The sequence below is a fragment of the Trichosurus vulpecula genome, chromosome 1, assembly GCF_011100635.1.
Source record: "Trichosurus vulpecula isolate mTriVul1 chromosome 1, mTriVul1.pri, whole genome shotgun sequence".
In the NCBI taxonomy this organism is placed as follows: Eukaryota; Metazoa; Chordata; class Mammalia; order Diprotodontia; family Phalangeridae; genus Trichosurus; species Trichosurus vulpecula.
In genome coordinates, this window is record NC_050573.1 from 33,527,311 (window position 1) to 33,544,821 (window position 17,511).

Sequence of the window (17,511 nt, forward strand, 5' to 3'; positions counted from 1 at the left end):
TTTCTCAGCACTAAGACAATCGGCAGTCATTGATTTGTATATGCTGTGGTGCTGGTGGTTGAGGAACTTTCCCACACCCTGGATGGTGAGCCTCAAGCTCCCAGGGCCCTGAACAGCTATGTATGTACTAGAAGGTTAGTATTTGACTTTTGGTGGTACACTTGTTGAAAGGGTGACAAGACTCTGGGCAAGCCATTGAAACAGCCCCCCGGCTTTGATAACCCAGATGTTGGTGCTTCTCTGGTAACTAATGTGATTTGATCAGACAAGTTCGGTCTGCTGATCTGTTTATAATGTATGCTTGTAATTTCTGTTTGTATTAGCCCTGAAGTTCGGGGGGCTGATATTTTCCCCCTGAACTAAATATGTTCAATCAAACTGAGATTGCTAACCCCTTAAAGTTGCTTAGAAAAGTAGATCAAAGAACCTGTGTTAGTAGCCCTTCTGTGTGCTGGTCTTGTTGGGTCTTTCACCCCCACAGTAGTGCTAGCAACACTGTTGTTACAAAATGGCGCAGTCAGCAGGATCTGCAGATTAAAAGAAAAGTATGGAGTTTGGGGGTACTGAGATAGTGGTTGAATGTTTCCCAGTTATTGGGAAACATTGGCTACGGCTTGTGGTGGCTATGGTTCTGTAGAGCCCCAGAGGCGAGGGAAAACAGGTGGGTGGCAGTGATAGAAGTGGTTTCCTGTTACCATTACAACCACCTAACTGCCATGTAAGTCTTAGCTGTTATTATTTGTTACAAAGGAAGATTCAATGTCAGTAAGTATATTGGGAAATGATTCTATTAGTTTTTTTTAAAAGAATAATAATAATTACATATATATACATATATGGAGAGAGAGAGAGAGAGAGAGAGAGAGAGAGAGAGAGAGAGAGAGAGAGAGAGAGAGAGAGAGAAGAGAGCACTTTAAGGTCTGCAAAGCCCTTTACAAAATATTTTCTTAATTGATCCTCACAACAACCCTGGGAGGTAGGTGCTATTATGATCCCCATTTTACAGTTGAGGAAACTGAGGCAGACAGTGGCTAGTAAGTGTCTGAGATTTTTAAAAGGTCCAAATAAAAATTATTATTATTAATTAGGGAAAATGTTAAAGACAGGTCAAATAAATATTTTTTGACAGGGTTAACTAGACTGTTATCAAGATTCCTGCTACACTTTTAACTTTTGACAGTCACTCCAACTATGCTTGTGAACAAGCTGGAAAGGTATAGAAGCAATGTGGTGTGGTGGATAGAGTTCTAAACTTACAGTTAAAAAGACTTGGGTTCAAATTTTGCCTCAGATTAAAAGCTGAGTCATAGCCAGGTGGCACAATGGATAAAGCAGCTGGGCCTGCTATCAGGAGGTCCTGAGTTCAAAGCTGGCTTCAGACACTTACTAGCTGTGTGATGCTGGGTAAGTCACTTAACCTCTGACTGCCTTAATCTACTGGAGAAGGAAATGGCAAACTACTTCAGTATCTTTACCAAGGAAACCCTAAATGGGGTCGTGAAGAGTTGAACAGGACTGAAAAACAATTAAACAACAAGGAAAACCTCTCTGACTCTCAGCTTCCTCATCTATGGTCCTAGGAAAGATGTAAACTAGTTACTAGTTGGTTTACTAGTTACTAGTGAAGTTAATTTAATTTGGAACTCATGGAATAGCCTGAATCAAAGTGATGGAAGTTAACTTAATGTTTTTATCAATGACTTAGATTCAGGGATACATGGCATACCTATCCAATTTGCAGATTACGAAGAGCCAGGAAATCCTGGAGCCATCGAATACTAACGATAGCTAACATGTGTACTGCACTTTAAGGTTCACAAAGCTCTTCACACAGGTGATCTCATTTGATCCCTCAACACATGAGGGAATTGAGACAAGGGGAGGTTAAACAGTATGCCCAGGGTCACACAGGTCTTCCTGACTCCAAATCAGCTTCTCTATCCACTGGGCAACCTAGCTGCCTACTCTCACTTACTGATAACTGATCAAAAAAATTTAGCCGTGTGTCCAGACCAACTCCAGTGAGGAATGATAAGGAAATTCACTATTGGTCACTCTGGTCATGGACTAGACTGGAATACTTATCCTTATTCTTAAAGGGTGACCTAGCACCCCAGTGCCTGAATCTTGACCCTTCCACAATGCTCCCAATTCTAGGAAGCCTAAGGAAATACACCAGGTATGGAGAGTATTTTATTTTTTCATTTATTTAGCCTCTTCCTGTTCCAGATAACATAAGGTTGGAAAACTGCCAGAAAGCATTTTCACTTCCCAGCCATGGCCTTCCCCACTCCCCATTCAGGCCATGGAAGCCAGGGTTTGCTGCCAAAGCCCTACTTTGTGTAGCTGCACTTGTGCCCACCCTGCAACTCATTCTGTGTCTTCCTCTTCTTTTTCTTTTTCTTTCTCTAACTCTTTGGATGAGTGCTTGGACTTAATCTTATAGAAGAAAGATAAGGAAACAAAAGCCAACAGGATGACCAAGAAGATGATGGAAACCAAAATCCAAACAAAGGATTTGTTTCCTGTGTTTTCTTCTTCAGAATTGATAACCATGGAAGGACAGGTGATGGCTGGGTAAGGAAGAGGGGTAAAGTCAGAAGTGGAAGACTCTTCAGGGGTAGGGGGTTCTAGAGGAGTTGGAAAGGGGTATTCTTGAGCAGATAGGGCAGCTTCCTCAAAAACAGAGACCCTGCCCTCTGAAGAAAAGGTTCTAATGTCCATGGAAGGGGATGTGACCTCTACATAAGGGTCTCTGGCCTCCAGGGAAGTTCCGACCTCCACAGGGGGGCCACTGTCCACACTGCCCCCAGAGCCCATGGAATCACACGTGGGAGGGGCATAGCCATCATCACAGTGACAATGTTTGAGGTTGTTGCACACTCCTCTGCCATGACACATGGCCTCTGGCTCACAGTCATACTGCAGCACCTGCACATCAGAGCACGTATGGTTGAGACAGATCTTCTGGGGGCCACACAAGGTGCCCGCCCTCACGGCCCCTCCATCAGGGAGATCCACATCCTCAAAGAGGTCTACCCCCCAGCACCAGGTGTCTTCGACGGGGATCTGGATGAGAGTGTGGTGGTTCCTTGTTTGGGGTAACCTTGGGATGTCCTCACACAGCAGCCTCCCACACATGACATCCTCGGGCTCACATTTGACAAACACCTTGTGTAAGCCTTTCTGCCCACTGCCACAGTTCCCAAACCTGTCCCCCTGGCTGTTCAAGTGATGGTAACAGCTGTGCCGGGCAGCCCTGGAGCCCTCCCCAAACACCTCCACACACTGGCTCTGCAGGCTCCTGCACTGCCCCTGGTAGCAGTAACCTTCATCCCTGCAGGGGGTGCCATCTTGCTTGTAGGTGTCAGGCTGGCACCACATAGAGCTGCCATTACAGTATTCAGGGAGGTCACACTCACCCATGCTGGGACGACAGGGCGTGGCCGCCTTCAGAAACTTGCACTTTCTGCAGCAGGGTCCAAAAGCACAGTCTGAGCCCGGCCTCATCTGGCAAGAGGGCAGGCAGCACGGGTCCTTCATACAGTCACGATGACTGCCACAGTCACACTCCTCCCCTAGGTCTACTACGTGGTCCCCACAGAAGGGCTTCCTGACCATTCCCCTGGGCACTGGCTTGTCATAGAGGCAGGACCCTTTGTGCCGCCGCAGGAATTCATAGAAATCCTCCAAGCTACAGTTGCTGAAACTGCTCTCAAAGCTGATAGTTCCAAGCATGATGCAGGATGGCTGGTCAGGACACATGCAGGCCAGGTGGTCATGCTTCATGCCCAGGTTATGCCCCAGCTCATGGACCATGAGCACCGCAAACACAGTAGGATCTTCATGGGAGAAAGATTCGACTGCTGCTGCAAGCTCAGGCACACAGGCCCCATTGAGAAATGCTTCCCCCCTGGACTCTCCTGGATCATAGCCCACTATGAGATGGGCAATATCATGCTTTGCCCGCCTGACCAGCTCCTCTTCTCTCCAGTGGTTGAAATTGTGCAGCACTTCCCGCAAGTCCCCAGAAATCCTCACCTGGTTCCTCTCTGTCCAGATCTCCAAACCTATCAGGACCACCTTGACATGGATTCCCTGGCTGTAGGTGTTAACATGGGCGAGGGTGTCCATCACCATCCGGACTGTCTTGGTCACGTTGCTATTCCACATTTTGAACCGCCTATTGTCAACCACGACAAACATCTCCATGTACTTGGTGTGTGACCAGATGTAGGCCAGGGCCTCAGTCTCAAGTGTCTCTTTCTCTTCCTTTCTCTGTTTCTGCACACTGCTTCTGAATCTTTGGCCTTCTTCTGCAGTCACTCTGCAGGAGCTGTGGAGGTGCCCATCCATGTGGTACAAGACATGTTCAAAGCCTCGTAGGGTTTCAATGGGCTCGATGCCATAGACTGATCTATCTAAACTTATGATGCCCTGGAGTCCTGAACAAGTGCTGATGGACACAAGGGACCCCAGTTCACCTTCTACATATCCATCATAATAGCAGTCATCCTGAATAAAAGGTATGTCCATGTCCAAGTTCTCTTTGATGTAGGTGTAGACAGGAAAGTTCTTGACAAAAAGCCCTTTCTTTAGCTTCAGGTGAATCACAAGTCTCTTGCCTCTCATGTATAAGAGGTAGGATACTTTTCTTTCTGGGCCTTCCCTGTTCTTGAATGTTAACTTCCTAGGGATGACAATTTCATAAGAGTAATCTACTGATCCCAGGGCACAGGACATGCCCATGAAAAGCATCCCTATCAATAGCAAACTTCTCAAACCAACAAGGGAAAATCCCAGACCCACACCTACATCTTCCATCTTGGAAGCCTTCAATGGGAATACTGTCTCAGCCTCATCCATAAGCACTTGGTTCTCTAGGAGAGGACTGAGTGGACCTAGTGAGAGCAACAGTCCCAATTACAACCCAAGTGGAGGTGCTGGAGATGTTGGGCCTCTGTCCCCCAGATCCTTCCCTGCTGATTCTCTCAATAATATGGTATTTTTCTCTTAGAGCTCTAGAAAGTGTTGATTCTCAGTCCCAAAGAATCCCAAAGATCTCAGGTGACCCACTGGGCTCCCTCACTTCCTCCATGAACCTCACTTTTGTCCCTCAGCTGGTACATTTCTGTGACCTTCCTGAAACAGCAGTAACCTCATTCCTCCTTGGGGCATCTTGAATGAGCCCTTTTTTGCTCTCACAATGGGGGTACCAGCTACCAATCACCTTGCCCAAGACAGGACTCAGGGAAGAAAGAAAAATCATCTCTCATTCCTTTGTCAGCGGGTGTCCACAGCGGACACCCCACCCCCCATAGCAGCAAGCTTCCCTTTCTCTGCTAGGTATCGAAATCCCAAAATTCCGTAGCTGGGAACCAGGGATGTGAGAGGGCCCTGGGCTTGGTCAGCGATGATCAGGATTCCCGAATAGAAAGTGGTCTCTCTAAAGAGACAATATGTTGGTTTTGTCTTTGTATCTTAGCACCTGGCACGTAATAGGTACTTTAATCAGTGTTTAATTAAATTAATTGGATTGTCTGAGGTCATACAGGTAGTAAGTAGGGGAGACAGGTTTTTGATTCCCCCAACGCCAAATCCAGTGTGCTTTTCCAATGACAGGTATGGTCTCATTCCTCCACTGGCAGCCTTAGGAGGATTGATCTTTCATTGTCATGAATATATTGCAGTAGAAGGAGACTGGCTAATGCTCCTATTGTAGCAGAGGAATCTTGCCCCAGTCTTGGGCTGTAGCCCCAAAATACTTTTTGAGTTCACATGGATTTCACTCAAGGAAAACTAGCAGCAGCTCCCAAGGCAGGATGGGGACGGGGCTGATAGGGCCATGTCCAACACAGGTTATGTCTACTCAAATAACAGTCTGGGAGGATTTAAGAGACTTTTCTTGACGTAAAACATGAAAAAAAGAACCTATTTTAGTCCCCCACATTTTTTCCTTTTGTTATTCTTGTGCCTTTCTGGATACTGGTCAAAAGGACGGTCTTCTCTGGGCTGACCTTGGAGTCAGGAAGAGCTGGGTTCATGATCTGCTTCTGACTTACACTTGCTGTATGACCCTGAGATTTAATTCAAAGAAGAGTTGCCTAATCCATGGTAATGCAGAGAATTCCTGTAGGTGCTGCCCCTCACTGATAAAGTCACAGATCTGGACCTCCTTTCTCACCCATCAAAATAAAATAAAGGTTTTATTTAGCCTGTATTTTTTTAAAATTCTCTTAGAGGACCAGCAGGGCTACAGTTATTTCGTAGAGGCAAATTCACTCTGCTATTCTCAGTGTTACTTTAAAAAATCAGAACACATCCCAATAAGCAACCCCCTTTTTACAATTCATTATCACCTTCTGCCTCAATTAACCATTTTAATACAGATGTCCCATGGGAATCTCAAAGTCAACATACCGGAAACTGAACTCTTTTCATCCAGACATCCCTATTTCTGTCAAAGCAGCACCATCCTGCCGGTCACCCAGGTTCACCATGTCTATGTTAACCCCAGCTCCTCACTCTCCCTCATCTCCCACATCGGAAAAGTTGTAAGATCTTGATTCCACCTTTCTCCATTTTCTCTCACACCTGATGATCCCCATCTCTCTTCTCACATAACCAACGTCTTAGTTCAGACCTACATCAACACTCACTTTGACTCCTTGCAATGGTCTCCTGATTAGCCTCCCTACCTCAAATCTTGCCCTTCTCCAGCCCACTCTGCATGGCTATCAAAGCAATGTTCCTAAAGAGCAGGTCCGATCTTGTCATTCCACTATTCAATAAACTCCAGCTATGCCATAACCAGGCAATGGCCACGGAACAGTCCGGGGCTTGAGAGTTCTCCAGGTACTGAGTCCAAAGTTCTTCTAAAGGTCCTATGCAAACAAGCAACTAGAAAACAAGGCATTAAGGGCAGTCTTCATCAGGGAAGCTCATTGACTGTGGGTTGTTTTATCAGCTTCATATGCAAGTTTCATATTTGTTTTTGTTTTGCTCTCCTTCAATCAGCAAAATTTCAAAAATTTGAAAGAGGAATGACTTTATATTTATATTTGCACATGTTATTTTCCCCTGACCTCTCATAAGCTCCAGTCAGGTTTTTATCTTTTTATCCCCAGGGCCTGCTACTTAGGAAGACAGAAAGAAAGGAAACAAGCCTTTATTAAGCACCTACTATGTGCCAGGCACTGTGTTAAGCACTTTACAGATATCATTGATTTGATCCTCACAACAACCTTGGCAGGTATGTAAATGCTTATTTATCGACGAAGTAACCATTAGCCATGGTGGACAAAGTATGATTTCAATAGCATAGTCATAATTACTGAAGTTTATACAATGCTTTCAAATTTGCAAAGCACTATTCAAACATTCTCTCAGTTGAACTGAATAACAGTCCCATGAGGTAGGTGCTACAGGGGTTATTGTCCATTCCACGGATAAGGAGATCGAGGCTCATGGGAATTAAGTGACTTGCTGGTAATCACATAGCTAGTAACATGAGAGGCAAAATTTGAACCCAAGTCTTTCTGACCGGGTCCCAGAACACTATCCGCTGCAATATGCCATCTTCCCAAGTGGTAGGACTCTAGGACTCTCTTATGGTGGTGACATTTTTAAAGCCTCCTTCTCATGGGGAAAAAAAAGATCTGACTCTGTTTTCATGATGAAAAAAATTAACTGGAGTCATTGTGTGATGTATCTGGTAGGAGCTTTTCCTCATCATCGATGGGTGGTAGGGTCTTCTTGACTTGTACTGTATTGCTGGTGATGTCTGTGTGTAAGAGAGAAAAAACAGCACCCAGGAGCATTCCCCACATGTGGGGGTGAGACTCCCAAAGTTGAAAGAATTCACTTTGTGGTTCTATGTCTACTCAAAATCGTGGCTCACAAGCTCCTACCCATGGGTTTGCCTTCAATAGAAAGGGGAAGGATTCAATGAGTTCAACAAAAAGGGCACTGAATGAAATAGCAGTTAAGATAATTTTGTTTATACACCATAGGCATATTCTTCCACAAATACACACAACATCAATGGGAAAAGTAGGCACAGGGCCAGGACACATAGAGGGCACCCATGAAGGGTTCATGGGTCATCTACAAGGGCCAGGGTCCATCTATAATAACAAGTAGGGAAGACTTGGTCAAGGCACAAGTAAGGAAGCACAACTCAAGCTTCCAATGCTGCACCCATACGGTATTCCATGAACACGTAATGTGCTCATCTTCTGATGATCTGGTGACTGTGCTCCCACCAAGTCTGCTCCCTGCAGATCTCTGCCAGGACACTGCTTGATACTGTTTTCTAAGATGCATGATCTCAGGCAGACGTTGTTCTACCAGACGCAAAAATCTCTACTAGACACTAGCAGAGTGTCTTCTTCTCCACAGGTCACATTAATCACCAGGTACTACCAAGAATGACCCCAGTGGGCATGTGACTACAGAGCTTCTTTTTGTCTCTACTGGCTTGATCAGAAGTGCTTGACTAAGGTACTATTTCTTCCTCATGAGAATAACAAGATCCACCACGTTTATCTCTTTTGGAAAAGCAGAAATACTTGCCTTGGTCAGCAACGTCTCCCTAGGTGGGAAAAAATGACAATTTTCTTAGTCTTTTCCTTGAAGAAGTGACTTGTCTTGTACCCTTCAGGGTATTGGGTACAAGACCTCTACCCTCCAGGGAAATATAGCCTTCCATTTCTCATATTTTGGTTTCCTCCCATAACACAAGGGAAATCGAACATAGCACCTCACCTCTCTCCAAACAATCTCCAAATATCATGGTACATTTAAAATGTGAAATCTCTACCTATGATTTTAAATGTTTATCTGGAGTGAGCACCTGGTGGGAGAAGTATCTAAAGGATGATTCATTCCTTAATACAACAAATGTGGCACAGTGGGAAAAGTGTTATTATCTCATTTGATCTTCAAAACAACTTAAGAACTTAATGAACTTAAGAAAGAAAACAAGCATTTCTATAACATGGTAGAATAGAAAAAAAGATGATTGCACATGGAACTGCAAGATTATTATGTATAACTTGTTATTCCTTTAAAATATAAAAAATTATCATGTAACTTTCTTTTTTTTTCTTCCCTCCTCCTCTTCTCCTTGCTGCCTTAGAGATGGCTACCATTAGACATACACACACATATATGCTTGTGTGTATATGCATATAAATACATATGTCACTTTTCCAAGGAAAAGACTAAGAAAGTTGTCATTTTTTTTCCACCAAGGGAAGCATATTGCTGACCAAGGCAAGTATTATGCTTTTCCAAAAGAGATCAACATGGCAGATTCCATTATTCTCATGGTACCCTATTCAAGCACTTTTATATATACATAAAACTATTCTATACATACTTCTATTTATCAGTTCTTTCTCTGGATGCAGATAGCACCTTCTTTCATAGGTCCTTTGCAGTTAATTTGGGCATTTATAATAGTCAAAATGACTTTGTTGCTCAAAGTTATTCTTAAAATAATATTGCTGTTACTGTATACAAGCTTCTCTTTGTTCTGCTCATTTCACTCTTTGTTATTTCACACAAGCTTACCCATGATTTTCTAAGATCAATGAGCTCTCCATTTCTTATAGCACAATAGTATTCCGTCACAATCATATGCCACAACTTGTTCAGCCATTCCCCAACTGATGGGCATCCCTGCAGTTTCCAGTTCTTTCCAGCTCTACAAAGAGAGCTGTTAGGAATATCTGAGAACATATAGGTTGTTTTCCTTGTTCCTAATCATCTTGGGGAACAGACCTAGCAGTGGTATTGCTGGGTCAAAGGGTATAGGCAATATAATAACTCTTTGCTGACCAAGGCAAGTATTTCTAGTTTTCCAGATTGCTCTCTAAAATGGTTAGATCAGTTCACAGTTGCACCAACAGTGATTTGGTGTCCCAATTTTTCCACATCCCTTCCAACATTTTGTTGCTTTCCCTTCAATTGTTTTAGCCAATCTAATAGGTGTAAATTATAACAAGGTTGTTTTAATTTGCATTACTCTTTTCAATAATGATTTAGAGCATCTTTTCATATGACTACAAATTGTGGAAAACTGCCTGTTCACATTCTTTGACCATTTGTCAGTTGGGGAGTGACTCATATTCTTATAGATTTGGCAAAATTATTTATATTTTTGAGATACGAGGCCTTTATCTGACAAATTTTCCCCCAATTTTCTGCTTTCCTTCTTATCTTGGCTTTTGTTTTATTTGGATAAAACCTTTTTAATATAATCAGAATTATCAATTTTATACCTTGCACTGCTCTCTATCTCTTGTTTATTCATAAATTGTTTGCCTATCCATAAATTTGATAGGTAATATATTCCAGTCTTCAGATTTTTTTTTGTAATATCTCTATATCTAGGTCATGTATCAATTTTGACCTTATCTTGGTAAATGGTGTAAGATATTGGTCTATGTCCAATTTCTGCCAGACTACTTCTAGCTTTCCCAGTGATTTTCACCAAATAATGAATTCTTATCCCCAAAATTAAGTCTTTACACTTGTCAAACACAAGGTTACGATAGTAATTTGCTGTTGTAAATTGTATGTCTACTCTGTCCCACTGATCTATCTTTCCATTTCTTAGCCATCACCAGATAGTTTTGATGATTACTGCCTTATGATATAGTTTAAGATCTGGCACTGCTAAACCTCCTTCCTTTACATTTTTTTATTAGCTCCTTTGATATTCTTTACCTTTTATTCTTCTAAATAAATTCTGTGATCATTTTTTCTAACTCAGCAAAATAATTTTTGGCTAATTTAATTGGGATGGCATTGAACATATAAACAAGTTTAGAAAAATTGTCATTTTTATTATATTGGCCCTACCTGCCCATGAACAATTAATATTTCTTTCTTCTGTTTCTTCTTCTACCCTCACCAAATCTGGTTCCCTTCCTTAAATGTAGGTACTCTGGCTATAAGAATATAACTTTTGGTCACTTATGTTTTGTAAGACATTTTAGAGTTTAGAGGCCTAGACATTTTAATTTTAAATTTTTATTTTTCAAAAAGCTGGAACAATATACTTTTTGTCCTGCAGTTTTTGCTCATGATTTCTTGAAATATAGTGCTGAAAAAACAGGCTTTAAAAGAGCCCATTGTATTCCATTTTGTTTTCTTCAAGAACAAAGGATGAACAGTAATAACAATTATTAATATTTATACAGAGTTTTCAAATGTTCAAAGCACTGTACAAACATGGTGGTCAGGAAGGCTTAGGTTTAAATTCTACCTCTGACACCTCTTACCTCTCTGACTGTGGGCAAGGCATGGCATCTATTGTATACTCAGTTTCCTCATCTGTAAAATGTTAATGATACTTATAATACTTTACTCACAGGGTAGTTGTGATAATCAAATAAAATACTGTATCAAATTCAACAATCATTTGCTGAGTGCCTACTGTGTGCTCTCTATACTAGGCTGTATGCTAGATTTCAGGGACAAAAGATAAAAATGAAAAATAATCCCTAACATCAAGGAGTTTCATATTCTACTTGGGAGAAGATACGTACATAATGTGCTTTGCAAACCTTGAAACTAAAGTGACTTGTGGCCCAGGACTCAACAAGACTTTGGGCTCACATGGACTATATCCAAATTCAGAGCCTAAAGCTCCTCTCTGGCTCACTACATCCAAGCCTGGAGTTTTAACTCAAAAAAAAAGTCCAAATATTGCTAATGTTAATAATCTGAAATGCTGTGTTAATATTCTGAGACTCACTCATGACTCAAATGTTCAAGTTGATCCATGATCATATCGCTTTAAGATTTCCCTCACCCTAATTCCATGCAGGTTCTCGTCCTGTGGATGAAATTCCTATCCATGTCCACCCGTAAAGGTACCACAGGGGATCCATCCAATATTCTGGTGGCCTTCCTCAATTTTTCCTGATATCACAAGAGTACCAATGGAGCTGTTGGACTGTCCATCTGTCATCTCTGTCCCTCACTCTTTGTCAATCCTTTGGCTGGCACAGCCTAAGAAATCCCAACCGCCTCTTTTTAACTAGGAAGGTAGAGTTCAAAAGACAGTGTTGGAAACTTCCTATCCAATTCCCATGGACAAAGTGATTCTGCTGCATGCTTCTACAAAGTCACTATTACTAATTCCTTAGTTAGACCAACCCCCTGAACCACCCATGTCTGTATTTTGAGGAACTCTCTAGTAGAAAGGGGAAAAAGCCAAAGGGGGAAAAGTGTCAGATCCTTTGATGAAAACTCCCTTTTATAGAATAACACAAAAGGTGGATTCTCTCAACATAATCCATCCTTCCAAGAGTACAAGTTAACTAATTCATCTGGATAGCAGTGAAATCCATGCTCCAGGAAGTACAAAGGGATGACTCCAAACCAATCAAATCATCTTAGGAGCAGCCCCAGTCACTGAGACTCAATTAGCTCCATTTTATCCTCTTAACAAGGTACCAAAGGGCACGTCCACATAGTCTATAGTGAGATGCTTTCAATCAAAAGGTTACTGTAATCTATTCTTATTAAATTCTAGGCCCAACTTAATGTCTACCTGTCCCATTTGACCCTGATATACATAATGACGGACAAATTCTGCCTAAATTCATGGTGTAAGCTGGACAAAAGACATTCTTCATTCTCTTGCAGATAAAGACTCAGATGTAGATGTTTAAACTCTTTTGAGTTGCTTTATTGTTTATCCTTTATTTTCAAAGAGGACCAATGACATCATGGGGCGATGGCTTGTGCATGAACCGAATTTAAGTGAGGCAGAGTTGCACAAAGTCATCAGCCTTACTCTCTCTTCCTGAGTCATCAAAGTCCAATGGCAGGACAAAAGTCAAGACGACTGGCGATGGCCTGAGATGCATTGGATGACCTTGGCTTCTTTGATGCCTGATGAAGCTCTAAGTGCTCCACAGCACCTGCTTCAGCCACCTTCACGGCCATTGGAACAAATTGTTCTCATCTGCTCATTCCACCAGGGGAAGTCTTCACATGCCTAGGGTAGACATCCCCCTAACACATTCTGTTGGTTACCCTCAACCTGGTTTAGCCCATCTGCCAAGACGGTTTACCCGGGTGTGGCTGCTGGGCATGCTATAGCTTCTTGGAGGCATAGATGAGAGTTGGGTGAATCAGGTAGTCACCAAAGGTGGATGAGCAGCCCTGAAAAGGGCTTGGTAAGCCCTCACAACAGAGGTATTAGTCTTCCTGAACACCTCACACACTCCTGAGTGAATATACAGGGTGTTCCTAAAGTCTCAACACATAGGCAAAAATGCATATTTTCAAGAAATGAAATGAAAGAATTTTTCAATAACATTTTATTTAAATGGAATATTAACAAATAACATCTTCAATATGATTTCCATCATTTGTGATGCAAAGGTTGAAGCGCTTTGCAAGATTCACGTGAACTTGATGCCATAACTCCACACTGCCGTCAATTTTAGCACATTCACTCTTTATGTGTTCAATCACATGTGTTGCATCTGTGATTTTCATTGAGTACACCTTCTCCTTTAGCATACCCCAGAAAAAGAAGTCAAGGGGGCTAAGGTCTGTTAATCTTCCAAATATTTCAAAATATGCATTTTTGCCTATGTGTCCAGACTTTAGGGACACCCTGTAGATCTCTTCCAGGAGGCACTATAATGTTCTCAGACTTGATGTAATCGGCCACCTTGTTGTTTGCAAATGGGTCTATCTAGTGGACTTCATCAGCCATAGGGAATTTCTCTTTTACTTTGCTCTGCCGAATGCCGTCCATCAAAATGAAGAATGCCTTTGGTGAACATATATCTCCTTGTCTTATGCCTCACCTGATATCAGTAAACAAAGGCTCATGGAAAAAGGTTATTTCCATTGTTACATCTTTTTAAGGAATTCTGAATGCTTTTAATATATAGGTAGGTGACTTCTTGTTGAAAGAGGGCCCATAAGGCCATGTTTTCCTCTTCTGAATCAAATGCTTTTTTGTAATCAGCAAACAATAAATACAATGGAATCTTGTATTCTCTACACCCATCAGTCAACTGTGAATTACTAAAAGATATAGTCCATTGTTGAATGACACTTTCAAAAGTCTGCTTGTTCCTAAAAACATCCTCACTGAGGATGCTCTGTTTGACTATAGATGACTCGCATTAAAATTTTATATAAAAGGCAGTATATACACATAGTCCAGTAGTTATTTTCTCGGTTACTTTTTCAGTGTTTGAAAGGCTTGTCTAATTTTGCATGCCTTTGGTAACATTTCCTCCTTCAGATACCATGTATACTGATTGCTCAGTACCTTAACAATTATATCACCTTCTCTACAGATCTCTTCTACATATCCTTAGTCTAACCCAGCGTTTTTCTCATCTTTGTTCTAATGCCATTTCTGCTTCTTCAAAAAGCACATTTGGGGCCGTGAGGATAGGGTCCAACTGTGGTAGTTCCACTGTTCTGCAAGGAAAAAAGATGTGGTAACAATTTTTACATTTTTTTTTTCAATTTTTCTTTTGAATTGTTCTCATTCCATTTTTTTATCCCTAAATGGCCTTTAGCTCTTTGGATCTCTTGATGAACTTTCTTTAAATAGGTTTTACCCTCCACTGATTCTCTACTTCATGAAAAGATACTGCTCATAATTTTCCATCATGCTTCTTTGTAAGATTTTACAAATGAGTTTCTGTTTTGACCTGGTGTTGCCCCGACAGTCATCTCTTTCTGTTTGGCAAGTAAGTCAGATGATTGCTAATTAAGGCATTTTCTGGGCTCTTATTTACAGTAGCTAAACTTCATACAATTATTATAATTGGTATCGATGTCATTTCCTTTGGCCATTTCCCAGTTTTGGTTGTCAATTTGTTTGAATAGTTTAGGATTGATTTGTTTCAATTTTCTGCCATTATTATGCCTTCTTCTTGCTAGTCACTAATTCTGATCATAGCTCTGGTACGTTGTGTGACTATAAACAGACAACTAATAAAGAGATAATTCCCATATCAATATCAAGTCTTTTCTTGTCTGTTAAAAGATAACCTATTTCATTTTTTGCAATGCTATTTGGTAGCATGCCCGGACCACCCTTGGGCAGTCACCCTTTCCAGTACTGACTGTGCATCCTCTCCTATCTTCAACTCTTTGATCATGATGGAGGACGCGGAATGCTTGTTGCTTCCCATTGTCACTTCCTGACTCTCCCTCTACCATGATCCTTTAGTGCTCTTCTCAAAGATTCACTACATCCAAATTTACCACTCAGCCCACCTGGTGGTGACTATTATCTATTTACCCTAGAGTGTTCTCCCTAGTGAGTCAGTGCCTGGTTTACATTCTCTCTCTCTCCACCCCAACTCTTGCCCTCATACTAAGGTGTTTCAAGACACATGTTTGGTGTTCCATCGAATACACCAACTTTTCAATTTCTCTTCCATTAGGATTTTTTTTTCAATTCAATAAACATTTAAGCACCTACTATGTGCCAGGCACTGTGCTAAGCACTAAGGGTACCAAAAAATGCAAAAGACAGTCTCTGCCCTCAAGGAGCTTATAGTCTAATGGGAGAAATGACATATGAACAAATATATACAAAGGAAGCTGTTGTTGTTTATCCTTCCTTTTCCAGAGGAACCAGTGACATCATGATGTCTTGACTAGCATGTGAATTGGATTTAAATAAGGCACAATTGCACAAAGTTATCAGCTTCTCTCTTCCAGAGTACAGCGGCAAGACAAAATTTGGGACAACGGGCGATGGCCCAGCATCTTCAGTGTCTGAAGCTCTAAGCACTCCACAGTACCTGCTTCATCTGCCTTCATGGTCATTGGAACAAATTATTCTCATTGACTCATTCTGCCAGGGATAGTCTTCACGTGCTTGGGGTAGACATTCTGCTAACTCACCGATAAGTTTGAGGCCTGTAGTTTACCCTCAACCTGGTTTAGCCCATCCACAGAGATGATTTTACCAGGGTGTGACTGCTGTGCAAACTACAGCTTCTTAGAGCTACAAGTGACAGGTGGACACCAAAGGTGTTTAAATAGCCCTGAAAAGGGCTCAGCAAGCCCTCACACCCCACCAAGGGAAGGGACTGGAATTAAGAGAGGTTGGAGAAGGCTTCCTGTAGAAGGTGGAGTTTTATCACGGACTTAGAGGAAGCCAGGGAAGTCAGGAGGCAGAGACGAAGAGGGAGAGCATCCCAGGCAGGACAGCCAGAGAAAATGCCCAGAGCTGACAGATGAAGTGCTGAACAGCCAGGAGACCAGTGTCACAGGATCAAAGAATATGTGTTGGGGAGTAAGGTGTATGGAGAATGGAAAGGTAGGAGGGGGAGGTTATGAAGGGCTTTGAATGCCAAACAGAGTATTTTGTATTTGATCCTGGAGGCAATTGGGAACTATTGGAGTTTATAGTGTAGGGTGGTGACATGGTCACCTGTGTTTTAGGAAAATTGACTTTAGTAATTCACTGGAAACAGGCAGACCCATCAAAAGGCTACTGCAAGAATCCACGGTGAGGTGATGAGGGCCTGCCACAGGGTGGTGACAGAGTCAGATGAGGGAAGGAGTATTGCAGAGGAGATTGGTAGCCCTTGGCAAACAGATTAGACATGGTGGTGAGGGAGTGAGGAGTCCAGGATAACTCCTAGCTGGGAGCCTGAGAGACAAGGAAGATGGTATTGTCCTCTGTAGTAACAGGGAAAGTGGTGGGGAGATAATCAGTTCTGTTCTGGATATGTTGAGTTTGGAATATCTACCAGACATCCAGTTTGAGATGTCTGAAAGGCAGTTGAAGATGTCAGACTGGAGGTCAGCCGAGTAGACTGAGGCAGGAAACGCAGATTTGAGAATCATCTGCATAGAGATGGTAAATCCATGGGAGCAGATGGGACCAAGTGAAGTAATATAGGGGGAGAAGAGAAGAGGGTCCAGGATAGAACCCTGAAGGACACCTACAAGTGTGTAAGCTGGAAGAGGATCCAGCAAAGGAAACTGATTAGGAGCAGTCAGATAGGTAGGAGTAGAACCAGGAGAGAGGGGTGTTCAGAAAATCAGAGATAAGACAGTATTAAGGAGGAGAGGGTGATCAACAGCATCAAAGGCTGCAGAGGGGTTAAGGAAAATGGGATTAAGAAAAGATCATTCAATTTGGCAATTATGAATCCATTGGTAACTTTGCAGAGAGCAGTTTGGGTGAAATGATAAGGTTGGAAGCCATTGTAAGAGGTTAAGAAGGGTGTGAGAAGGAAGACAGTGGAGACACTGATTGTAGGCGGCCTTTTTGAGGAGCTTAGAGACAAAGGGTAGAAGAGATAGAAGACGATATTTAGCAGGGATGGAAGGATCAAATGAGGATTTTTTCAGGATGGGGAGACAGGGGCATGTTTGTAGGCAGTAGGGAAGGAGCCAGTAGAGACTGAAAATAAATGAAAGAGTGGGGATGATAGAGAGGACCATCAGCTGGAAGAGATGGGGTAGGATCTCTTGATCAGGTAGATGGAT

The 17,511-nt window shown here is 42.2% G+C and overlaps 1 protein-coding gene across 1 annotated transcript; it reads right to left on the reverse strand.

Moving 5' to 3' along the window:
- Positions 1 to 2,370: 2,370 nt before the first annotated feature.
- On the reverse strand, positions 2,371 to 4,866 carry LOC118853729 (disintegrin and metalloproteinase domain-containing protein 1a-like). Its single transcript, XM_036763945.1, has one exon. The coding sequence runs from the start codon at positions 4,864 to 4,866 to the stop codon at positions 2,371 to 2,373; it is 2,496 nt and encodes an 831-aa protein (XP_036619840.1).
- Between the last annotated feature and the right edge of the window lie 12,645 nt (positions 4,867 to 17,511).

Coding starts and splice junctions, on each gene's coding strand:
- LOC118853729 (XM_036763945.1), bottom strand. CDS start 4,866: ATGGATGAGGCTGAGACAGTATTCCCATTGAAGGCTTCCAAGATGGAA.